Source organism: Empidonax traillii, unplaced genomic scaffold (assembly GCF_003031625.1).
Source record: "Empidonax traillii isolate 1590-97213 ecotype Southwest subspecies unplaced genomic scaffold, ASM303162v1 scaffold762:size303542, whole genome shotgun sequence".
Classification (NCBI taxonomy): domain Eukaryota; kingdom Metazoa; phylum Chordata; class Aves; order Passeriformes; family Tyrannidae; genus Empidonax; species Empidonax traillii.
In genome coordinates, this window is record NW_020955955.1 from 41,401 (window position 1) to 56,905 (window position 15,505).

Genomic DNA, 15,505 nt, shown 5'->3' on the forward strand with positions numbered 1-15,505 from the left:
TGGGAGTGGAAGAGACTTCTATAAAGAAGCATGGATATATTACAGGAACAATTTAATAATATGAATCACCAAAACCTAACTTAGTCAAAGGTTTGGCAAGAAACATATGACACAGGGGACTGAAATAGAATCTTTCCAAATTGCCATGGATAAATTTGCTTGATATCTACTTAAAAAAAAAAAAAAAAAGAAAAAATCCGGAAATATTTTGACATACATCTTGAAGAGTTTACTGTTCCCTGATGAGCCTAGGATAGAAGATCACATCACTGGTGAAAAACTGGGCTTTCACAAGGGAATCTCCCTCCAGGAGGGATAGCAAGTATCTTTCCTAAAAGGCATGGAAAATATAAAGGGTGACCACAGCTGCTGAAGATTTTTCGAGTAGGAAGGATGCTAAGGATTCTCAATCAGCTGTTTGAAATGTGAAAGCCTCAGAAGAAGCTCATGTTCCAATAGGAACATTAAAAATACTTTGACGAAGTTTGGATTTTATGATTATTTAGGCAGTGCTGTAATAAATGATTCCAGGATGAGAAGATTCCTGGATGCCCTCAAGCCACAGATGATAATTCTTGTTATACAAGCCAACATCCAAAACCTGGTTTTAGAATTTTTCCTTTCCTCTTTCCATAAATAAAAGATGAATCTGGAAGAGAAACATTCCCCTGAAAACAAAGCTGAAAACAGCTATTAAGGAGCTTCATTAATATGAGAGTTAAACAAAAGTAGATTTACAATCATCAAAAATTTCTGATAAAATTGATTCAAAGAAATTTTAGCCAAAATGTCTATGAATAGAAATATGTGAAAACTCAGTTACATGAAATGTATTTGTATCTATTTAAAACAGCATCTGAGTTTTGATCCTAAGTCTATATACACGTAAAAGGCCTGAAGCCTACTATGTTACTAATACCTTTTAAAATTATTCTTAGTCTCTTAGATCTTTAAAGATTATTCTTTAACTGTCTGCATGATGACATGTTTTGTTGAATTCAGTTTTGGTTCCTCTGGCCCAAATGACAGTAGATTTTTTTCTTTTTCTGTGTAATATTTTCTGTGTGTTTCTCCAAGTAAGGCTCACTGTACTTGAATGCTTAAACACCCAGGGAACTGAGACCACATTTTCACCTCCCCCCCAAAAAACATTGTCCTGCACTTTTGAAAGCATTTAGGTGTTATAAGGTGTAGTTAGGCATATAGTGAAATTTAAAGTCTTAGCATCTCCTCACTATATATTTACAAAGAACCTTTGGAAAATCCTTTAGGTGCTCATGTGCATCTCAAATTCTATTTCAAACTTTCAGATGTCTGATTTTTTATTTGGGGGTGGGGGGGGGAAGAGAAAAATATTTTTGAGGTGACAATAAATATCTTAACTATCCTAGCCTGTCTAGATACTGTAGCACTGGAGACCTTCCTGCATTTTGAGCGATCTCTGTTTCTTTTGGTTTTAATGTCTAGGCTGGCCAAGCTCTACACGAGTGCCTTGAACCACCTCAGACATTTCTAAATGGTACAAGCCTATCAACCTTTATGTGGACAACACGGTCAGTCGTAGGACTCTTCTAGCAGTAAGTGTTAAAACTATAATGGAAGATTGAAGACCTATTGCATCTAAAGAAATCTGTATGTAGATAAGTACATCTAGGAGTCTTATTCTAAAGTTGAAAGGCATCAATGGAATTGTTAGCTCGTGTACAAGGGATAATACAACAGACTGTTGAAGATTATTCTCCTTTTTCAAGAGTAAAAAAACCTCACAAAACTAAAAAAAGGGTCAAGTTGTTCTGGATTTATAAGCAAATTACTTTTTATCTGCATGGAATGTGAGTTTATCTGTGTTTCCTGTCAGTCAAGGAAATACTACATTAATCTGTTTGGGTGATTGCAGGAAAAAGGAAATAGAGAGTAGGGGGAGAATTGGAAGTTGTAACTGTTTTTATAAGAACCACAGTAAACACACTTGGAACAACAGGTACATTTCACATTCAAATACAACTGCTTGTTCTGTACCTGGAAATCAGATGCATTATTCTGTGGACTGACACAGAAAGAACGACCTTTGAATGAAGTTGAGTTTATAGAAGACACTCCAAGTGCGAGATTTCGTGTTGAAATACGCATGGATGGTCCAGTGAAATGGATCTTTAAAGCCAAGGCATCAATAGTTTTTAGAGCCCTAAAAACAGAAGTTAAATTATTCAAAACAAAAGCTTTTGACTGATAGAAACTGACTATATATCACTGGTCCTGAAACAATTTTTCAACAATACTTATATCTATGCTGTGTCATGTATCAGAAGACTTCTTTTTTTCCATCCAAATACTTTGTCTTAGTCAGGCACATAATTTTAGTACAAGAAGAAATATTTGTGTATCTAATTTGGAAAACTCTTTTTGATAAAAATCAGAAAAGTTTGATTTTTGTGCCACAGTCATTTCTGTGTTTATGGAAGGATGAATCCTTACAGCCTTGCAGGTTGCTCTCAAAAGCTTTTCTCAAATGAAGAAATACTTACTCTGAAGATGAGGCTGCCAATACACTATCTGAACTGGTTAGAATATTGGAAAAAATCGTCACCACAGTAGAACCTAAAGATTCATCAATTTCTTCATCATTAACAATTTTTTTGAGCTTCTGCACAACATCATTTACTTTGTCTGAGGTTAGCTGCTGCCCTTCACCAGTGAGATTCAGAAGCTGATTGGCTATATCAGCTGCATTTTCTGTAAACACACAATCAGGTAAAAAAGAGAAAATAATGCATTACAGTCCTGAAGTAATCTGGAAATACAAACTTTTACTCACATTGCTGAAATCTAGAGAATGTTCCATGGTACTAGGAATGAACATAGGATTTTATCATTTTGTCAAATTTATAGTTTTTTAAAAATGTATATAGAACCTGCTGATTATATACTGTCCTCACTGGTAGAGTTTTATTTTATTTTGATTTGAGTTTGTAAATCAGAACTATTATTGAAACAGCTGATTGAAACAAAAAGTAAGGAACAAAAAGTCAATTTTTTTCAATGACAAAACAGTTTCACTCTTTCACTATTGCTGAAAGAGTATTCACTCTTTTAAGCTTTGTGAAGAAAGTCTGACCCCACTGCAAATGTTTCAGTTCTTTCAGAGGATGGTTCTCTTACTCATCAGAGGGTTGGCAATATGACACACAAGAAATTTCATGAGAAGTTTCCTCCCGGTAAGGAAAGTTTTATGGTGTGCCCAACAGCAAAACATTAGTGTAAATTACATGCTAAACTGTAATTTCAATGCCACCTGGACAAAAACTAAAGTGAATGCTAACCTTTTACAATATCAAAATATTTGAGATTTATTGGAATTCGCAAATAAGATTTTGATATATCAGCCTTCTTCAGTCTGCAACTGGCTGTGGGGTTTTAATGCCGTTTTTTTAATAATACAGCTCTTGGTACATTTACTTTAGAATGTTCATTTTACATGACAAGATGCTCTCACATAGTCTGACTGCAAGTACTCAATCAACTAAGTTACGAAGCCAGGCTCCTTATGACACCTCTATCAGTGAAGAAAGAAAAAGAAGCTTCTCCAAGAAAGCAGTTCAGAACAGGAGCTTCCTTGAAGGTGCTCTGAAATACACACAAGAGTACAATTCTCTTCACTAGCTCTGACACTAAAAGAATGGGCCATAAAATTGTTGTCTTGTTATTTTATTACTCTTTTATGGTCAGAGTGACATCAAGGGCTATTTTACAAACTGAGAATAAATCTGAAAACGTCTGATCGAAAGTCCAGTGAAGAGTGGGTGTATTTCCCATGGCAGCTACAGGTATTGGAAACATTTAAAAATTTGTCCTAACTTGAATATCAAAAGAAACCACGTTCATCTACTCTTGCTTAAATTACCAGAAGAGTTTATTTCAGTAATTCGTATTCAGAGCTTTTAATGGGTGATGTGATTGAACCTGTTGCCCTACCTCAGAGTTTAACTATTTACTTGATTATTTAGAAAGATTTTTAAACAACTTAGCATAAAGAAGAAAGATATTCTTCCTTAATGTAACTTCCTTATAGGAAGCAGTAATCAAAGTCTACCACACTATTCCTTTAGCTGAAGACCAACATCAATTATACCCACCTGTGCAATTTCTAAGATCAGGCTGACCCCAGTATGATGTATAATTCTGCAGACCCAAATAGCTAAGGAGGAAAAATTACAAAATTCACATGAAATATAGTAACAAAGTTGCATACATATTTCATAATTCTTATGCAGGTGTCACACTCTTCTCAATTCACAACACTGCTAGCAATATGGCCCCTAGTGAAACGCAATACGAATACTTGAGAATGGTAGTATGTGATCAATTAAGCGACAGCGCTAAGAGAAAGCCTAGTTCTTGTGGACAAATTGCCAGCTGATTCCTATACTGATTTGACAAACTGCTTCAATGGAAATTCTGGTCTTTTATTTCAGGAAATACCCAAATGGTAACACAAACTATTATGCCCCTGTTATGGCCACTCAGGTGCTGTTTCTATAATTTATCCTTGATGTAAATGGCTTTGATCAAGTCAACTGCAAGCCATAATACCTCTCAGAAGAACATGCAGAGGAGTTACGTGAAGATATAAATTATGCCATCCATGAAAACTAGGGCAAGTCAATTTTAGATCTAGATCCAAAGTAAGGGGTAGATAAAAAGATATCTTTTTTTTTTTTTTTTTTTTTTTCCCCCCAAGCCTTACCATAGCAAAATACAGAATCACAGAATAGGTCAGGTTGGAAGGGACCACAATGGATCATATGCTCCAGGAACCTCCCTGCTCAAGCAGGGTCATCCTGGAGCACATGGCACAGAATTGCACCCAGATAGTTCCTGAATATCTCCAGGGAGGGAGACTGCACAACCTTTCTGGGCAATCTGTTCCAGTACTTGGTCACCCTCACAGTAGGGAGGTTCTCCCTCATACTCAGGTGGAATTTCCTGTGCACCAGTTTCTGTTTGTTCCCTCTTGTCCTACTGCTTGGCACCACCAAGAAGAGCCTAGCTCTATCATCTTGACACCCTCCCTTGAGATATTTAGAGACACTGATGAGGTCCCCTTTCAGTCGCCTCTTCTTGGGGCTGAAAAGGCCCAGCTCCCTCAGCCTTTCCTAGTAACAGAGATGTACCAGTCCCTTAATCATCTTTGTCACTCTGTAACAATGGCTTCAAAATTAAATACACCTTTTCTTCAGTTTTCTTTAAAGACAATCATGTTATAGCATGGCAAAGGCAGGATGGTGAATGGGAAAAACTTATTCTTTCACTCAGCACATGATAAAATAACATTATTCTTCAGCTGATCATATTTATTATAACAGCACACTAGCAGGTAATCTTCTACTCTAGGATGCACAGGACTAGAAGAAACTGTTAGAAGAACTTCCTCTTCTTTTGAAACATGTCCCACCAGTGCTCCATATTGGTAAAAGCTAGTGGAGTAAGAGGGAAGGAAAGCACAGCACAGGGCAGAACATAGTAATTTTTTTTAGAAGTGTGGTACACAATCAATCGATGGTATTGTGTAGACCACAAATAAACAATAAAGATAAGCAATACTGGGACAGTAAAGGCCAGAAACCTTAATTTTTAATGATTCTGAAGCTCTGACTTAAAAACAGTTTGACTTCTGCACTACTTAGTCTACAACAAAAGTTAGTCAATCAGAATCCCTTCTTGTACAAGATTAGGAGGCTGAGGAAGTGAGTTATTTAAATATAATGCAGGTTGCTTTCCTGTTTGGCACAGAACCTCAAAGCTGATTCATATCCATGTTGCCATGCTGTTTTCAAGAAGTAAGAGATCTGGTCTTCTCAGAACATGTTCCAGATGCAATGTGGGTGGATAAGACTCATATATTGCCCTTAATGGTAATCACCCTAAATACTGAGGAAACCAATTAATACTGCATCATCATAACTATGTTTAAGGTACTCAAAGGAGATCAAAGCCATAGTGTTTTGGTAATACATTAATGGAAGTAATAATATTGCCATTTTACAAATAGGAAATAGAGATACAGAGTCAAAGTCTTTTGTAGGTGTTTGCAAAGAAAGCCTACATTAGGGAAAATAGTCCTACACCTTAAAAACACAAGTTCAAATCTTTAAGCATAAGATTATCCCCACCTTCAATTATGGCTAACCATCGTTTCACGATTTCTTTTACTTTTCCCTGATGAGATGAGATGTTCTGGACTAAATCAAATGCACATCTCAAGTGCATAGAATTTTATTCTATTTCTTACACATGGGTGATAGTAGTAGTGGAATGGCAGCAAGTATGAAACTTTGGTTTCGGTAGAATAAATACCATTACCAAGTGCAAGGTCCTGCATGTGGGTAGGGCAATCTCAAGCACAAATACAGGCTGGGAGGAGAATGGATTGAGAGCAAACTCGAAGAGAAGGATTTGGGGATGTTGGTTGAAGAGAATCTTAATGTGACCTGTCAATATGAGCTTGCAGCCTAGAAATCCAACCATATCCTGGGCTGCATCAAAAGCAATGTGGTCAATAGGTCAAGGGAGATGATTCTGCTGCTTTGCTCTCATGAGACCTCAACTAAATTACTGCATCCAGCTCTGGAGCCCCTGACATAAGAGGAATGTAGACCTGTTGGAGCAAGTCCAGAGAAGGGCCACAAGAGATGATCAAAGGGCTGGAACACCTCTCCTATAAAGACAGGCTGAGAGATTTGGGGTTGTTCTACCTGGAGAAGAAAAGGCTCTGGGGACACCTTATAGAAGTCTTCCAACACCTACAGAGGGCTACAAGAGATCTGCACAGGGACTTTTTTACAAGGGGATGTAGTGACAGGACAATGGTGAATGGTTTCAAACTGAGAGAGATTAGGTTTCAGATATTAGGAAGAAATGTTTTACTTTGAGGGTGGTGAGATGCTAGAACACGTTACGCAGAGAGGTTGTGGGTACCCCATCCCTGACAATATTCAAAATCAGGCTGGAAAGGGCTCTTAGTAAATTGGACTAGTGAAAGGTGTGCCTGGCCAAAGGAGGTTGGAACCAAATGACCTTTAAAGGTCCTTTCCAACCCAAACTGTTCTGTGATCCTATGACTTGAATAAAGCAGTTTCACTCTGTAAGAAGATGCTATTTTTATAGTCACTTAGAACATGTATTAATTTTGGGCCTCAAAATGCCCTATAGAAGTGGTAGATGAGCCTTTTTTTCTTATCAATCAAGTACATACTTTTACTGCATGTACAAAATCTCTCATAGTATAGAAATCATCTTCCTGAAGCACAATACCAGCCAATAGCAACCATTATGGAGAATGCAGATTAACTATACAACCAGAAAGTCGCATCTGAAGCAACTCATCTTCTCAGACATTTGAACACCTACCAGGTTCTTGATGCAGTCTGAACTGTGCTCCCATGGCAAAATGTGAAGTTGGTCACAGTAGGTCTGGTATCTGGCCAAAAATAGTTTGGAGGGTTTTCTTCAGCTAAACACTTTTCTGTAAAAATTAATGATAATACTATTGTTAACAGCAAATTTCTCCATCTAACCATTTTCCATTTCTCGTCCTCAGCACAGCAACCAGTCTACAGCACAAAACTGTCTTCAATTTAAACACTTGGTTGTTTGCTTTAGAGTGGCAATAGAAGGGTGGGTAACAGGAGATCATATATGCTGCTGCTGCTCAGGGGAAACAGCTGAACACCCATGCTGCATCCATTTGCACTCCAACAGTCTCCACCTCTTCCCTTCCAAAGGAAGAGCAATTTTTGACTGGTAGTGGTTGAATGGAAAAAGATGACAGCTAAAAAGATATAGATTAAGGACAGTAGCTGGAAGGAGAACAGCGTTGAAAAGTGTGGATGATGGGCCTTGGAGGTCCAAAATGGAGGTCATTTTTAGCTCTGGTTGTAGAACATACTTTGTCATCCTCAAGCTATCAGAGGAGCTGTCAGGAGCTGTCCCAGCCTCTGAATCAGACAGCCAACACTGACTAAAGCAACCCAGACAACTATGTTCATGTTAAAATGATATCTTAACCACGGCTCTCTGAGATTAGCGGAACAATGAAGCTTATGGGAACAATTTAAAATCTCAAACAGTGATACCATTTGGAAATGTGTGATTACTTCAACACAGAAGATGCTTATTTATAGACAAGCAAACAAAATTTGTTGTGTAACAAAGCCAAACACTACTTACCCACTGGATCAACATCCACAGTGTGAAGTTGATATCCTTCTTCTATAGTTCGATTATTACTTATTAGCTTCTGTCGGATGTCTTCCTCTTCTAAATTGATGTTGTTGGTAGCATTATAAACCAGAAGAGCCAACACGCCAAAACTGCAAGGAAAAGTATCCAAGTGTTTGAGTCAGAACAGTAGAGGCCAAATGTGTGGAAATAAAAATATCTGACAAACTCTGGTTTTCTGAGTATAGAACAGTGTCATCATCACAATGTTACACATTATCTGTAAATTATTTTTAAATATAAGGCCACAACAAGAAAATATGGTTGGGAAATTTCATCTTCTGGTTACCATTAAAGAAACATCTCATTAAAAGAGCTAAGAAATGTTTTCAGCAGAGTTGGATTATTTTAAAAGCTATTAAAAGATGAAACCATAGACTTATGAGTCTATAGGCCCTAATTAAATTTAAAAATCTGTTTGCTGATGGCTTAGAAACGTAAGAGCTGATTCATCCCACCTTCAGAGGATCTACCTCTACATTGACTATGCAGGAAGACTAGAAAATTAACAAAGAACAGATACCTACCACTTAAATCTCTAGATTCTAATGGAATGAAAAACACACTTCTGAAGTTTTTAGATGTAATTATGAAAGTCGAGTTGCTCAAATGAGTAATTCAAATTTGAGCACTAACAGTTGTTTTGTACTGTGGCCCACTGCTACTTTCTTGGGCATAAGAAGTAGTTCAAAGTGCCCAAGTCTCTTTCCTGTGAGAGAAATAAAACAGTCCCCACCCTTGTCCAAAACCATAGCTTTTCTGGAAGGGAAATCATGAACAGCAAAGCAGTTCTAGCAGGACAAAGGAAATAAACCCACAGTGGAAGGCCCAGAAGTTTCCTCCTGGGACATAAAGAAACACATGAGAATATGCTGGTACCCAAGAGCATTGCTTGGCTCTGGCTAGTAGGACATGACGCCACTAAAGTATGGAACACTGGATCTTCGTGCAAGCCAAGACGTGAAAAAAAGGAAAAAGCAAACCTTCTTTAGTCTGTCTTCATCTTAGCCTTGCCCTTGGATACCCATCAGCCTGAATAAAGACAGACCTTTGCAGTGTGTGAGCCATTCCTGGCAGCCTGAGAAGCAACAGCACTGCCAGCACACACACTGTGATCATGGCACAAACGGATCAGAGCTGCCTTTACCTGCAGCCACCCTGTGCAAGAAAGCAACAGTCAGCTAAAGGGTCTTGTGGTCTACAGAAGCACAAAAAAACTATAGGAGTGCTTGAAAGGGTTAGTAGGGTTTTCAGGTACTGCTTTCTAGACAGACAAGGACTTCAACACAAAAAAAATCTTCCAGAAAGACATCCTCATGATGGCAACTCAGAATTGTACTTTCCAGAGGTGCCTTATATGGTACAGTATAAAACTACAGCTTAGTGTACAGATGTTGCTCTGAGATGGCAGATTTAACTCTCTTTCCGTCAGACATCATTCTGAAAACTGAGTAACTCCAGCCAAGAATTCTGAAGTACTCTCTCATTACTGAAATGGCATTAAAACAACTGGCATTAGAAAACAACCTCTCAGTCTAGAAAACAACAACAACAAAAAAACCCCCAACAACAACAAAAAAAACACCCACAACAAAAAAGAAAAGGAAATTCCAAACCTCATAATGAAATTACAAATGTGAACTAAATACTCCACACATTTAACTTTTGCAGATGTAAATAAATAAGTAAATAAATATACACCGACCCTGGTTGTTTGTTTTCTTTTATTGTTTTTGAACACCAACACACTTTTCTTTTTTCTTGGCATATTTACTGTTTTACTGGTAGCATGTTACTGGAGAAGAAAGATAAAAATGTGACCACCTGCTGGCTTGGCTTGCCTTTTTCATAGTGAATGTATTTTAGCAGAGAAATGACAACTATCCCTGGCCAGGTTGCTCCTGCCCTGCTCCCAGATATACTGAGTTCCTCCTAACATTTCTTTTGTCTCTGTGGAGTGTTTAACATATAAATGGCAAATAGCCTCTAGTAGGGTAGATATGCATTAGTAGGCTTTTGCTGTATACCTCGGATATATTACAAAGCACAAGTTTATTATGGCATTTATTTTTAGCAGAAGCATGGAAATTGCCTACAAGACTGCCAATTCCTTCAGCCCTTCAGTACTTCAGCCCAAGTCTCCTGGCACTTAACCATTTTTCCTAAAAGATCCTGGCTTCACTTGTCTATTCCCTTTACTTCAGAAGAGGAAAACTTAATATATTGATGCCACTCCCTACCTCAGTACTCTGGCTGCAAAACAGAAGTTCTGAACAGTCACTGCTACTGTTAAACTGCCTGTTTCAGGACTCCCAACTAACCAAAATGATATTTAGTATTCATAACGGGGCAGAGGGATAATAGTAACAAAAGAGAATGTATAAAGATGGATGAGGTAGAACTGGTTGCAGTTATCTTGAAAAATTATAGAGGAAAGTATTGATAATGAAGCGCTGATAAAAATAATCTCTTAAACCGATCTGTTACTTGTTTTCTGAGAAAATCCTAGATTGCAAGTCATGTATACTGTATAATAAGAGCCTACTCCATAATATGGTGAAAAAAATGTCTATAAATTTCTCAGAATGACTCATGCTAACTTCCCAAAGTAAATAAATACCTTTTAACTTGACAGCTGACGCAATAAGAAGCTGAGTGCTTCCTTCCACTTTTGTCACACTCAGATCCCAGAAAGAAAACATTTTAATGGCGAAGAACAAATTCTTGATTTGGGAAACAGTAGGTCTACACTCAAATAAATGGCAATGCTGCCATGTTCTGCTGGTATTTCTGGATTTGCTATTTATTGTGTGCCATATAAAAGCAGATAGATTCTCACAGCAGTAATCAATTATAAATTACACATTATCTACAGTAACCTGTACTTCCAGCATTATAACTATCGATATTAAAAAAAATAGACTGTAATGTATGTAAACACAGTGGGGATAAGTATGTTTCTCTTTTCTTTGATTGAAATGGTGACAGCTGGAGCAAGCAGGAAAGCAGGGGAAGACCAGTGTTTCTCCCACTTTGTCCTGGTCTGTTGAGCTAAGCTGGCTCAGAGAAAGGAATTTACTAAGCTTCACCCTCATCAGAGGCACAGGAGGCGGTGGTGGAGCCTGCACTGCCATGGCTTGTACCACAAAGCCAGCTTTATTCTCTGGCAGCGTGACTCAGAGCTATTCCAGGACAGTGTGCCTACACACAGGCTGTGGTCTCCCTGCTCCACGATGTGAGGAGCCTGAAGGAAGGATTAACAAACCATGTGAACCATGCAGCACAGACTGTCTTGTACCTGAAGAGATGTGGTTGATAATTAGCAATGCACATTTCTCCTTTCTGTTGTATGAGGCAGTCTGAACCAGTACTGAATTACTGTTGTTGTCAAACTGTTTCACAAATCACTATTAATTTCTTTCACAGTTAATGTTACTTGATTTAAAGAATATAAGGAATCATTTTTAAAGAAGCTAAGTACTCAGGGAATCTAAATTTCCACTCAAAGTCACCAGGAATGTCATTGCTAACTACCTTGGTGTATTTTAAAAAGTTTTCAGATGTCAACATTAAATTCTTTATCAATCTTGCTGTTATGCTGGGAAGACAAGCAACGATGGGTAGCTATAAGCCAAGACTGGCAGCACAGACAGGCCCACCTGTGAACAGTACTATCTTCTTCACATTAACCAGACAAACAAAAAAAGAGCTGACTATTGTTTAATTCACTCAGTGAAGATGCAACACAAAGAGCAGACAAAATGTTAGAAAACACACAGAATGAGACACAAATAAATAAGAAAGTAGAGGGAAACTAAAAGCATTCCACAAAAGCATCTGAGTTGTGGATAAATTTTTACTTGAGGTGATTTTGACTACAATGTTATTAAAATGTTCAGAACAGAGAGCAAAAAACTATGACTCAGCATAACACAGACATTCAAAGTAATGCCAAGGATAAAGAGTTACGTTTCTCAGGAGAAGGTGATGTTATAGTTAAAATATAAAATCTGAGATTTCAGGACACAAAACTAAAAACTGAAGCTACTTTTTGGACTATTAAAAATAAAAGTATCTTGAGCCTTCCTTTTTTAGTTAATGACCGTTGTAGCAGAACAGTGTTACAAGCACCCTGGTCATGCATCTGTGCCTGTCCTTGTGTCTCTGGGCCTTGCTGCTCCTTGCAGATCTGGTGTGGGAATACAATCAACTACGGTTTTTCAACAGAAGGCACTTATGATATGTGATAACTTGGTATGAAGGCTATTCATTATTACAGAATGTTGCAAAGAGACAAAAAGGAAAGGGCTGGAATCCCTCACATTTAACATCTTGTCTTTGCTGAAATGAGTTTTTGGTTACCCTTGAACTATGTTCTGAAACGACGTAGAAAACCCCCATACCCCATTCCTCATTCCCCAATGCACTACTTTCCTAAAAACGTCATCTAACAATGTCAGATCTACATTAAATCTAATTAAAGCCAGTGGAAAGATAAAGGAAGCAACTGGAAGCTGGACCAAGAGCAAGAAGCTTCATCAAGAGATTAAGAAGGGATCATCCTTCAGTCACTTGAAAGGGCTTCCCAACCTCCTCTATCTGTGATGAAGGCTTTCTTTATATGTCATGGACACAAGATGCCAGCAAGCCACTGTGGAGAAACCTCAGGATTTCTGCTTGGTGCTTTGTTAGTTGGTTCTTCAAACAGAAATATTATACATAATATATACATTATGTGGAATTTTAAAATGTTTCTCAGCCATAGTAAAGCCTGTCCACTACTGCCTTCAGTAACAATGAAGTTGAAGTTGCAGAGGGTAGAGGTGGGCCAGGTCTAAGTTGTTCCTAAAATCTCACCAGTAGAAACCAGGAAAATTTTTAAAACAGTAGTAGACATCCCAGATATGTTCATTTATAACAAGAACAGCATAATTATTTTATAACAAATAACTTGAAGTAATCTACAAAGAATGTAAAAAGCCTAACACTCACTCAGGACTACAAAAGCAAAACTGTGCTGCTCTGATGTTCCTAACTCCTGCCTAAAACTATTACACAATCTAATTAATCTAAGTTCTATCCAAGTGCATTAAACTTTACATTAGGAAACACAACACTCAAAAACATGGCATGCAGGACTCTGAATGTGCCTCATTGACACTGGTGTCAAAACTCTCACAAACTTCAAAAAGCAGGACTAGGCCCGGGAAGTTCTGATTTCTTCCTTTCCTCTCTATTTTCATTCCTAAGAGAAAAGATTTCTGTTTAGGTTTATTAGTCTTTGCACCACGGCTACCACTGCGGTTTTCGATTTGGATGAGATGTTTAACGGCACTAACATTAATGTTGTTTCCCATAGTAGAAGCAATTAAACACTAGAAATAGGTCAAAATTATGACAATCAAGCAGTGGAAGTTGGAAAAAGCATAAACTTACTCGTATGTTAAATGGAGAAAAGTTTATAAATTAATTGGGGCCTGAATCCTCAAAATTGCTTGCAAATTAAAAGACGAAAGGAGAAGCAGGGCAGCTGAGCTGTTTATTAAAGACCAATTTCCCTACTGCGAGGCAACACTATATAGTCATCTGACAAAACCTAGGATCAAATAGGGCCCTTCTGGGAAAAGGCAGAGACAGCAGTCACAGGAAGCTTTGACAAAGCTGCAGAGTCATAAAAGGCAACGAATTAATGAAAGAAACAAACACGTTTATAGTTTAACCACATAAAATCCATAAATTGGTTTCACTTTCAAAGGTTTGTGCAAAAACAATGGGAAACAGAGAAAGAGCTATGTCCATAGGCCATGCTGAATTCCCGTCTATTTCGAACAGCTGCCCTCTCGTTAGGAGATGGAAACAGTATGACCAGAGTCAAAAATGAAACACAAAGTCAAATATTGCTGTGATAAAATTCTGTCTATTAAAGTAGTTAATAATCTACCAAAATATTAACCTGATATATACTGCTGTCATCCAGAGATGTCACAGTATTAAAGGTGCTGATAATAATATGTACATTTAGACTTGCCACTCTGTCTTTCATCACCAGGTACACAAATGTCTAATAAGAATGGTGTACTTTGGATTTCTGTAGCACACAGAACTCAGCAATGAAAGGGCAACAACACAATTCAATAATTTTGTTTTGCTGTTCTCCAGAATGCAGTAGAGTTTAAAGTATTTTTTTGGAAAACATCTATTTTTAACGTGACAAAAAAAGCCAGCTTCCTACCTCCCACTTCAAGCTTCTATTTCTTCTCTGAATCATTCTCTCTTACCATTCTTTCTCTTTCACATGCAAGAAGACTAGGTGAGGCGACTGACAACTGAAGCTCCTTGATAAGGTAGCAGTGTGGTGAATTAGGGTGAAGCAAAGCAAAATGTATAAAAAAGGCCAGGAAATGTTGCTTTGTTAGTTGACTTTTTTTTACTGCTGTATAAAATACTAATCCAAAAGGAAAGGAAAACAAACATATGTGATCCGAATGATAAGAATATGATTCATGAAAAGAGAGGAAAAATCTTCTCAAAGAGCAATTTTAAAGAATTATGATAGTGCCTTAGAAATAAGAAGGCTATGATCTTTTCCCTTAAGAAAAGGGAAATAAGGCTTAGTAGTTAGAGTTAAGACTAAGATATTAACTTCTGTAAAAGATAAAGATAAGGCTATGGTAGTTATGGCTTAGGTCTTAAATTTTAACTGTGGGGCGAATTTCTGTTCAGATGAACACGAAGGTAAATAGAATAAGAAGTACTTAAAAACTAAGTAAAATGTCTTAAGGCTGCAACAGACTTGTTCTTGACTATCCAAAATGGAAAAATAAGAAAATACTTGGATGACTATTCACAGAAATAAATTATAGGGATATTTATTTAATAGTAACTACATGAAATCACACTGTGAGCAAGTTCCGTATAGCCATAGCATTTCAGTGGATCATCTGGGCAGTGAGAAATTGCCATTACGTCCATCAGGTATTAAGAACTTCTTATCTTTAACTGTTAATTTTTTATTCTCTGAAATGTTACCCTAGTGTCCTGTAGAATTTCCTAAGAATCCCATACAGTAAGAACCGAAGAAAGTGGAAAATCTAACAAAGAATCTTGAAAGCAATAAATGGGAAGCAGTAGGAAAAAAAGGTTTGCTTTCTGGATCTTCAACTTCCTTGCAAAATCTAGAAACCTCAAAGACCTGGCACTCTGGTTACTAAAGCCAGGAACACGAAAG

General features: G+C 37.5%; 1 protein-coding gene across 5 annotated transcripts in view; it reads right to left on the bottom strand.

Moving 5' to 3' along the window:
* Positions 1-15,505, bottom strand: part of ADGRG6 (adhesion G protein-coupled receptor G6) — a 109,642-nt gene that overhangs the window by 28,313 nt on the left and 65,824 nt on the right. For all 5 annotated transcript variants that reach the window (XM_027901106.1, XM_027901107.1, XM_027901105.1 and 2 more), the window contains 5 exons: positions 8,227-8,369; positions 7,408-7,522; positions 4,134-4,195; positions 2,526-2,733; positions 2,020-2,185 (listed from right to left, as the gene is read on the bottom strand). In XM_027901106.1, coding sequence (XP_027756907.1) covers positions 2,020-2,185; positions 2,526-2,733; positions 4,134-4,195; positions 7,408-7,522; positions 8,227-8,369 — 694 coding nt within the window. The remainder of the gene's footprint in view (positions 1-2,019; positions 2,186-2,525; positions 2,734-4,133; positions 4,196-7,407; positions 7,523-8,226; positions 8,370-15,505) is intronic.